At 36.7% G+C, this 10,640-nt stretch overlaps 2 protein-coding genes across 2 annotated transcripts in view; one reads left to right on the top strand and one right to left on the bottom strand.

The window, feature by feature from the left end:
- The window catches only part of LOC141325949 (KH domain-containing RNA-binding protein QKI-like), a 66,204-nt gene extending 64,437 nt beyond the window's left edge, over positions 1-1,767 (bottom strand). The window contains exon 1 of the mRNA XM_073834668.1: positions 1,353-1,767. Within this exon, the coding sequence (XP_073690769.1) occupies positions 1,353-1,767 (415 nt within the window). The remainder of the gene's footprint in view (positions 1-1,352) is intronic.
- A 5,622-nt stretch (positions 1,768-7,389) lies between these two features.
- LOC141325948 (E3 ubiquitin-protein ligase parkin-like) overlaps positions 7,390-10,640 on the top strand; it is a 61,554-nt gene continuing 58,303 nt past the window's right edge. Inside the window, exons 1-2 of the mRNA XM_073834667.1 lie at positions 7,390-7,468; positions 8,575-8,690. Of these exons, the coding sequence (XP_073690768.1) occupies positions 7,463-7,468; positions 8,575-8,690 (122 nt within the window). The 5' untranslated portion in view covers positions 7,390-7,462. The remainder of the gene's footprint in view (positions 7,469-8,574; positions 8,691-10,640) is intronic.

Below are 10,640 nucleotides of genomic sequence, written 5' to 3'. Positions count from 1 at the left end.
TCACCACAGCATTTGAGTCAGGATGAGCTGTGGACTTTGACTGGGCTACTGCAACCCCTTGATTCTTTAATTTTCAGCCATTCTGTTGTAGAGTTACTGGTGTGCTTGTGATAATTGTCCTGTTGCATGACCCAATGTTGGCAAAGCTTTAGCTGTCAGATGGACGTCCTCACATTTGACTCTAGAAAACTTTGGTATACAGGAGGAGTTCATGGTCGACTTATTGACTGTGAGGTCGTGCCCAGGTACTGGCTACAAAACAAGCCTAAAATCATCGTTTGAGGTGTTTTTGCTGTTATGTTCTTTAGGTTTTTACCAAATATGTCACTGTGTATAATGGCCAAACATCTCCACTTTAGTCTCGTCTGTTCAAAGGGCATTGTTCTACAAGTCTTACGGTTTGTTCAAATGCAACTTTGCAAAACATAAAAACATGCTGTCATGTTTTCTTAGATAGAAGAGGCTTTCTTCTGCCAAGGCTTTCAAACATGCTATACTTGTCCAATATTTGTCTAATTGTACTGTCATGAACTTTAGCATTTAACATGTTAACTGAGGCCTGTAGAATCTGCGGTGAAGTTCTTGGGTTGGCTGCCATTTCTCTGAGCGTTACACAGTCCGATCTTGGGGAGAATTTGCTGGGACATCCACTCATGGGAGAATTGCTGTCTGTTTTGAATGTCTTCCACTTCCACTAATAAACTTCAAGGCTCCAGACCAGCCAAACTGGCAAAACTTTTGCTTTTATTGAGGTGCTCACACTTGCCGATGATCAGTTAATAAAAGGCATTATTAGCAGTGACTGACCGTTGTGTTGTTGTTCATCTGAGGTTTTATTTTTCAAATTTTATGACCTGTCAAGGACAAGATAATGTTTATTACGTCCCCATACAGAAAACCATGGAGTTCAATAGGATGTCCTAACTTTTTCACATGACTGTATACATAAATAAAACTGTCCTTGACAATTGTTTTTCAACACCACATGAATCCAACATAAATCCAAAGAGTACATTTCTTTATTTTGCGAAGGTAAGATTTTACCTTTTCTTTATGATGGATAATTGTTCTGAAATACAAGTTAGACCCTTGCAACTCTAGTTAAATCACTTATTTCAAACAAGCTGTGTCGGGTTATTCTAATGCAGCCTCACGCTCCAGCCATAGAAACTGCATCACTGAATTATGACTGAAGGGGAAAAACCTGCTTATTATTGCCGTTCTAGTCCACATTCATAAGCGCTTTGAGACAAAAATCATAACCAGAAACATTTGCTCTGTTGCCCCGAGTCTCATAACTAACTAACAGTGACACTTCTTAGCCTGAAGTATGAATACCGAACAGCACAAACCCACGTCTCGCTGCCCCCACACGGCTGTCATAAGCCCCATCCCTCCGTAGTTCCGCCCCTGGCCTGTTTTATCTTTCTGTCCGTATGGACTTTCTGTCCCAATGCGTGGGCAGCATTCCCACCTCTCCGCGTTCAGCCGCTGTTTGGAAAGGCTGACTGACACGTCGCTAAGCTGCACCTGCCTTTTCTTTCCGCTCGCGGTGGTCTTCGGTGCTGAGAATCTGTTTGTCCACTGTCTCTGTGCCAGTGCCGCCCCATTCCTGTGCCAATCTTGTGATACGTCTGGCTCTTTACATCCTCGGGCCTGAAAAGGGTTCCAGCTCTTCTCATCTAAGTCTCTCCAGAGAACTTTCTCCAAATATGCTGAGGAGAAGAAGACGGCAAAGTTTACGCTCTTGCTGTCAGAGCACTTCATTTGGACCTTTGGAGATATTGGACTTAGTAGCACTTTCAATCAAATACATTCATCTCCATCAGCAACTCCTAGCTTAAACATCCAGCTTTGGCTTTTAGATTTGGGTGCGTGATGTAAACATTTTTACGCCAAGATCTTCAAAACCTACATGACTGAATTAGGCCTTTAGGGGGAAAACCTGCTTGTTATTGCTGTTACGAGTTTCTTTGAGCTTTGAACATTAATAGAAAATAACCTTGGCTTACATCTCTGCAGAACGCAATTATGAGAAATACAGTTTTGACTACATTGCTGGCATTATAAATATCTCAATGTGCCCTAAGGCTTTAATTAGAAGTTTTAATTATAATGTTCGGGTTGTTCCCAGTGTAATGTTACCCCCAGCCCCATAGATATTAGATTACAGACTTAGCATTTCAGATTTAATATTTGCCATACATTGTGTAGTTGATCTATTCAGTTGTTTTTTTTTCCTCTAAAGTTGGGCCATATATATATATATATATATATATATTTTTTTTTTTTTTTTTTTTTTTAACAAAGTGCACTATCCTTTTTTTAAACAATTTTAGTTGCTTTTCAAGCTCCATAAAAGACTAACAACACCAGAAAGGTTGTAAAAGTAGTCCATATGACTTGTGACACAAGGATGATGAGCAGGCTGAAATATAACAATGAAGTAGTTCGGGATTCAAGTGTGTAGTCAGAATAGCCAAGGATCAGCAATCTCCACATAAAACTGATCGTGCAGACCAAACCATAAGTCATAGAGACTTGAAAATTGGAGGGACGGTAGTACTCATACCGCCGACAACGTCACCAAGACTCGCCCCAATTGGCCTGACGGGGGCGCTACAGCTATCAAAAGTATGAAATCGCTCATAATTCCTAAACCGTCAGTCGCAGGCTCAAGTGTCTTATCTCGTTAAATTTCTCAGATTCAATCATGAGCTTTATGGGTGTTTGTTTATTTTTTCTACCTACTTTTTCAAACTAGTCCTAGGTTTTTTGCCCAAACAGAACCAAACCAGTGCAGACAGATTCTCTGGAGAGTAAATATCAATAATTAGCTGAACAAAAAAGTTCAACTTTAGACTCACCGTCGCAAAGGGACGCCAAAACATTTGAAAGGGGAAGGGCCACTTTTAGTAAAATGCCTGTAACTCCAGAACAAAATGAGATATCCTCACTAAACTCAGAACACTTATGTAAGAGCTCAATCTAAGATCACATGGGAAAAAATGCGGAGCTTGGCCACTTGGTGGCGCTACAGGAGGGGAAAAAACGAAAAATAGCTTTACCTACACAACCATTAGTACTATCAACATGAAAATCACTGTGCACGGTCTTGGTCCAAAGTGCCACAAGTTGCTAAAATTTGAGCACCTATTAGACAAGGTTAATGGAGGCCGATCAGAACGAAACTCTGTGGGCCCATTTCACTCATGGCCTCAAAGGTCTGTGAGAAATTTAAAAGAAATCGGCCACTATAACCACTATAACAGTCAGAAGCATTAAAAAAACATATGTCTATGGTAAATTACCTGAATTTGCCAAAATAGTTTTCACTCAATGATTTAGGAGGTTTAGTTTTCCTTATGTGCTTATATGCCTCAAGCTCTTGAACCCCAGTAATCGCTGCTTGAAGCTATATTTATTTTTTGCTTTCTTAATGAACAAACATATTCCCATAGCTTCATAAATTAAGGTTGAACCACTGATGTCACTCGGACTATTTTAACAGTGTCCTTAATGCCTTTCTGGGTCTTGAACGTGTTGCGTTGCTGTCTAGGGTCAGAAAGCTCTCGGATTTAATCAAAAATATCTTAATTTGTGTTCTAATGATGAACAGAAATTTGAAATGACCCACTGGTTTGAAATTACATTAGGGTGAGTAATTAATTAATACATTTTGTTTTTTGGTTGAACTATACTTTTAAGGAATCTATACTTTTACTCAAGTACTTGTTTAGTGTACTTCGTCCACCACTGTATGGAGCCTCTATAAATTGCTAAAGACAAACATTGTGGAATGAATGTCAGGACATGAAACTGTGTCTCTCTTCCATTTTGTTTTGATTTTTTTTGCGGTGGCAAAGCCTACATAATGATACCTCATGTGAATTATCTGGTAATCATTGGCTGCGCTTTAAAAGGTCAGCGGCAAACAGGGTCAACTTTGAGCATCGCATTACAACGCTTCACCTGCTTGCAACGCGGTGACAGGGGTAATGCTGTGTCTTCATGCTTCGCTCCACACAGTTCAATACACTGCAAAACATTGACACAAATCACATTAAAATGCCATTATAGCTCGGATTAAAGAGTATTTATTACTTAGATGTTAGTAGCATTTTGCTCTTTGAGAAGTAATGGATGTGTGTCTAGCACTTTCCTCAAATAGAGTACAAAACTAATTTATATTGGGATTGGGATTTTTTGCATTCAATTCAATTCACATGTAGACAAATGAAAGTATAAAATAAAGTAAATAAGTTATTGTAGTGTTTGATGCACTATCATTTAAAAGTTTAGGAATGTTTTTGAAAGAAGTGTCATATGGTCACCAAGGACGCATTTATTTGATCAAACCTACTGTAAAACGGCAAAATTGTCAAATAATATTTCAGTTTAAAAGAACTATTTTCTATGTTAACATATTTAAAAAAATCATTAATTCCTGTTATGCAAAGCTGAATATTCAGCATCATTACTCCAGTCTTCAGTGTCACATGATCCGCCTGGCAGTTGATATTTTCACCAAAGAAGGTTTAATATCTAAGCAGAGATTGATGTCACTGTGATTACTACTGTGTTCCCTCCATGTGTTCAAACACAGAGTATTTGCTGTGTGTGCTTCAACCCTGTTTTCTCTGGATGTGTGCCATGTTTGTGTTTTCATTGACTTCAAATGTCTATAATTGAGTGCGGTGAACACGAGCGCAGTCGACCAATCAGGCGCTTTGGCTTGGATCTGTGTGTATCAGATAGGTCTCTGCTGGATACAGGAAGTAGAATCCTCACAGCTGGCTCACAGACACAGCCCTGTTTGTTAAACAATAATGTAATTAAGGCTTTGTGGGACTGCAATGTTGATTCTCTTCCATGGGGGAAAAAAAAAACGTCCTGAGAGGGTGGGGAGGTGAGACTGATGTGAACAATGCAGGAGGTGTGTTGCTGAATAATTCAACGCCATTTTTCTCATTAATCATTTACACTCGCAGCGGCGCGTGCGTGCGCGCGTTTGTTTTGAGCCGACGCACCGGGGGTCTGTGTGACCTTTCCTTGCTGTCTCTAAGCAGGTGTCTTCGTGTAATCTCCGGGCTCCTCCACCACGGCACGGTGGTTTCATCCCTCCGCCCTCCCTTCCCTTCACCCCCTCCTGCTCCCCCTGTGGGCGAGTAATGATTTTCTTAACCTTTTCTCTTGCTTATTAAGGGCCCTGTCAGAATGTTTAAATGCTTATGCTAATCAGGCACGGTCGGAGTCAGGCAGAGGGGGGACGTTGTCCCAAAACAATTATGGATGGAGAGAGTGTCTTAATCTGGCAAAAGGACAAGGGAGAATGTGTGACAGAGGTGGCAGGTGACTGTCTGATGCTGGTGATTTTTAAAGGGACAATCCGCTCTAAAATGAAAATCTGTTATTATTTGCTCTCCTTCGTATAATTTCAAACCTGCATTAGTGTTTTTCAGTAGGTTCTTACAAAAAAAAAAAAACATTTTTGAAGAATCTTTACATGACTCTATGTTCCACAAAAGTATTTTTTGTACTTTTTTGGTTGGTTGGTTTTTCCACAGCTATATCTGTGGCGACGTTTCTGAAAAATATTATTATTATACGTTTTTTCAAAGTGAAATGTGCAGTGAGTTCAGCTGAAAGCATGTTTTGTTTATATTCGAAACAGGAACATGAATCTAGTTATTTGATTGTTTGGAAATTAAATGGACGATGAGCAGTGCTGAAAAGCTTAATTCTAATCAAAAATAATGTACTAAATCTAACTGAACATGTGAATAAAAGCAAACATGAGATTAAAAATGCATTTTCTGAAGCAACCATGCCGTTGTATCTTTCTTTTACAATTTCTGAACTCTTTTATTTTGTTTCCTGTTACACGGTATTCATACCCGGCGCTTTGAAATTGCAAGTGTAGTGCTGTACTGGGTGAGCTACTGAGCAAGTTTACTATGTCAGAAAAGCCATATATATTGAGCTAGTTATGTGATACATCCATCAAAATGTATTTGTTAAACAAATGAATGAGCTAAAAGTGTTTTGAGGTCGTAACCAAGGGTCATAACCTGCTCAAAATATTGGATGAGAAAAATAATTTGTAGTACAAAAATAAAACAATGGAAATTTTTACAAAATATAACATTAAATGGTGTATAAATCATTCGTTTTTCAGCAGGTAAAGTTACAGAAGTCCACTTCTCTCTCGCCTCCCCTGTGCCCATTGAGGTTTAACAGACCCCCTAAAGTAGCCTCTGAAAGGCAGCACTAAACGAAAAAAAAAATATGATATTTAGGCAATAAAATAAAAATGTACACATTTCCATTCTGTTCAAAAGTTTTCACCCCCGGCTCTTAATGCATGGTTTTTCCTTCTGGAGCATCAGTGAGCGTTTGAACCATCTGTAATAGTTGCATATGAGTCCCTCAGTTGTCCTCGGTCTAATGAGATGGATCTCAAAATCATACAGTCATTGTTGAGAGGGTTCAAATACACAAAAATGCTGGAAAACTAAAAAAAATTGTGGGACCTTAAAGGAACTGTATGTAGGATTGTGGCCAAAACTGGTACTGCAATCACTTTCAAAATACTGTAGAACGGTGTATCCCCTCCCCCTCCTACACAGTAATTTTTTTTCTTCTGTTAATACGGTTACATACGGTTAATACTGTTACATACGGTTCCTTTAAGTTTAAGCAGTTTAACTATTCAGGACAAACAAGGGACAACTATCACTAAAAAACAACAATAAATAAACACAGCCGTGGATCATTCAGGTAAGAACACAGTATTAAGAATCAAGGGGATGTAAACTTATGAACCGGGTCATTTTTATAAATCCAACTATTATTTTCTCTTGTGGACTATATGTAAACATCTTTTAAGTGAAATATCTTATTCAGGTCAGTACTAAATAAACAATAACATGCTTTTTGTATGATCCCTCTTATTTTAGTAAAATAATTAACATTTTGCAGATTCTAAAAGGGGGGTGTAAACTTTTGACCTCAACTGTAGTGTGCAAGGAACTGTGTGAAAAGTTGTCTTTATCAATCAATAATCTGACCAATAATCGACATTAGTGTGAAAAGGAATAAAAATTGTTGGCTTTTCACTGCCACTAATTTTCATTTCAGCTGAACAGCAGTGAATTGTACGTATAAGTATGATTTTGGAGTTTTTCATGTAGAATTAAAGACATGTTTTGCCAGTGGTGTGAGGTTTTGATCTATTTCTCTTTGAGTTAAACTGTCCTTCTTCCTTTTGACCCTTCTCTCATCACATCCCTGCCCTTTACTTGTCGTCCAATTACCATAGTTCTCTTCATCTTCCTTTGACTGACGTCTATCATCTCTGTGATGTTCTCTGTGTTGTCTGTAGGGGCCGTGCTGCTGGGATGACGTCCTTTTCCCTAACAGGATTCATGGAGTATGTCAGTCACAAGACTGTGAAGGCAGAATGGCAGTGAGTCTGCAACAATTTTGTTGTATTATTTTATTAAGAATAATTGTGTCACGTTTCTGAATGAAAAAGCACCTTAAAGGAGTAGTTCACTTTCAGAACAAAAAATGTACAGATAATGTACTCACCCCCTTGTCATCCAAGATGTTCATGTCTTTCTTTTTTCAGTCATAAGGAAATTATGTTTTTTGAGGAAAACATTTCAGGATTTCCAAAATACAGCTTCAAATAGCTCTAAACGATCACAGCCGAGGAAAGAAGGGTCTTCTCTAGCAAAATGATCGGTTATTTTCGAAAAAAGATTCAATTTATATACTTTTTAACCTCAAATGCTTGTCTTGTCTAGCTCTGTGTGTACTCTGTGTAGAGAATAACCAATCGTTTCACTAAATAAGACCCTTCTTTCTCGGCTGGGGTTATTTAGATCCCTTTGAAGCTGCATTTAAACTGCATTTTGGAAGTTCAAACTCGGGGCACCATAGAAGTCCATTATATGGAGAGAAATCCTGAAATGTTTTCCTCAAAAAACATCATTTCTTTACGACTGAAGAAAGAAAGACATGAACATCTTGGATGACTCTGGGTGAATACATTATCTGTACAATTTTGTTTTGAAAGTGAACTACACCTTTAAACCAACAAAAGCTGGTTGAGACTTGACAAGCTTGTTTTGGTGGTTTTAAAAAACATTAAGACACTTATAAGTTGGTCAGGATGGGAGACGAACTGACCGAACAGCTAAACCAGCCAAAGAGATAGCAAAAATAAATGCATTTACATCTAGGTCACACTTTTTGTCTTTGCATAGTAACTTGCATTTTAACAAAGCTGTCAAGATGCTATGTTTATTCAGAATTTATCCATTTTACAAAGCCAGGTTTTTAGTTTAGACAATTTTTATTGTGCCTTTTGGTCGATCTAGCGCTGTAGTGCTTGGCAGAAAAAAAGGACCGTCCACTGGTTGGATTAAATTGGTAGCTTTATCCCAGCTGGGTCCTGTATTACTACCCTCATGCTGCAAATCCATAAAAACCACTGCAGTAGGGTTGTTTGAGACTGTTAGTGGGAGTTTGCAGGGCATGATTGCATCTCATTTGTGCTTCTTGCAGGAGTTCTACCTGAAATGTGCTGCCCACCCCACCTGTGATAATGACTCTTCAGCAGCACTGGACTTGATAATGCCCAACACACGCAGAGTGCCCTGCATCGCCTGCACTGACATCATGTGAGTGGCTTTTTTCCCATGTGTCTGTAGCTAAACCCATCATAGAGGTTGAAATGAGTCTACACAACAAAGAATCAATCAGATAGTTCATTACAACATTAATCTCACCATGTTCCAAACAGGTGTGATGCGATAAACCAACAAACCATAAAAAGCTTTGGTCTGAACCATCCGTGATTTTGTTGACATTTGTTGGCTGCTTGGTTTCTATTTGGCCTGTGAATTGATTAAAACCTAAAAATAAAGCCTCTATATACAGAGATTGGTTCTTATGACAGCCCCTGGAGATTTGGTTTGATCCTTACACTGTACATGACCCATTAAATATAGCTATAAAAAATAAAATAATTAAATAAAGGCCCACCCTAAGAAAAAAATGTGTTTTTCACTGTGTCCAAAGTGTATGATTGTAGAAAAGTATATACGTTTGTATTGAACATTTATGGAGCAACAGATTTTGTCTGAAAATAAATCATACAAGTCGTTTATTTTGTTTAAAAATGTTATAAATGTATGAGGTGGCAACGGGGGTCAACAGTATTGATTAAAAAATACTTCATACAAAATACTTTAATGTGGTTAATGAGTTAATACTTGTTCGAAACAATCACTTTAGCCAAGTTTGTACTATTTTCTGCTTATTTTGATGAATAAAATAATTAATTTTTGTTTAATAAATATACTGTCATTAAAATATGTTAAAATAACTCATATTTCAAATACAGAAACAAAATCATTTGTTGAAGGCGCCTTTAGCCCCGTCATACCCTACTATTATTGCATTTCTATGTTCAATCATTTGTGAAAAACATTTTTTTTTTCAGTGTAAGAATTTTATATCAATTTTCATTCAGAAATTGATAGTAAATGTCACAAATAATAACAAAGAAATGACAAGTAACCACATATTTTGAAGTAGAAAGACTAAAATAGTATTTTCTTTTAAACTTACAACCTTGAAAAATATTCCACAGTGTAGAATCATAAAATAAGTATATTTTTAAGATTTAAAAAGTATATTATATTATATTATATTTAAAAAAATATATATATAATATGTATATATATATATTATAAATATAATATATTTTAATATTTTTTAAATAACAGGTAATCTTTTACAATAAGGTTCCATTAATTAATGTTAGTTCATGTATTAATATGAATGAACAATGAGCAATACATTTATCACAGTATTTATATATGTTTGTTAATGTTCATTAAAAAAACAGTCATTCATTGTTTGTTCATGTTATTTACAGTGCATTAACTAATTTTTACATTAACAACTGATTTTAATAATGCATTAGTAAATGCTGAAATTAACATTAACTAAAATTAATAAATGCTGTAAAAGTTTTGTTAATTCTTAGTTCATGTTAACTAATGAACTATTGTAAAGTGTTACCAAATTATTATTTAACTAATATGTGACCCTTGACCACAAAACATTCTTAAGTAGCATGGGTATATTTGTAGCAATAGCCAAACATTATATTTTTTTCTTAATATGCCAAAAATCATTAGGATATTAAGTAAAGATCATGTTCCATGAAGATGTGTTTGTAAATTTCCTACCGTAAATATATTAAAACTTAGTAATATGCATTGCTAAGAGCTTCATTTAGACAACTTTAAAGGTGGTTTTCTCAGTATTTAGATTTTTTGCACCCTCAGATTTTTAAATAGTTGCATCTCAGCCAAATAGTGTCCTATCCTAACAAACCATACATCAATGGAAAGCTTATTTATCAGCCTTCAGATGATATATAAATATCAATTTCAAAAAATTTACCCTTATGACTGGTTTTGTGTTCCAGGGTCGCATATTTGTTAACGGGGATCTGTTAACGCTGGCAACTTTTGTGTTGCACCTGGTTGGCACATCGTGTAAGACTCGACTAGATATGAAAAGTAACTTTCTAAACAAAACAAGTTTGACAGATCAGT

The sequence above is a fragment of the Garra rufa genome, chromosome 2 (assembly GCF_049309525.1).
Source record: "Garra rufa chromosome 2, GarRuf1.0, whole genome shotgun sequence".
NCBI classification, from domain to species: Eukaryota; Metazoa; Chordata; class Actinopteri; order Cypriniformes; family Cyprinidae; genus Garra; species Garra rufa.
This window is presented reverse-complemented; position numbering and strand designations above follow the sequence as displayed.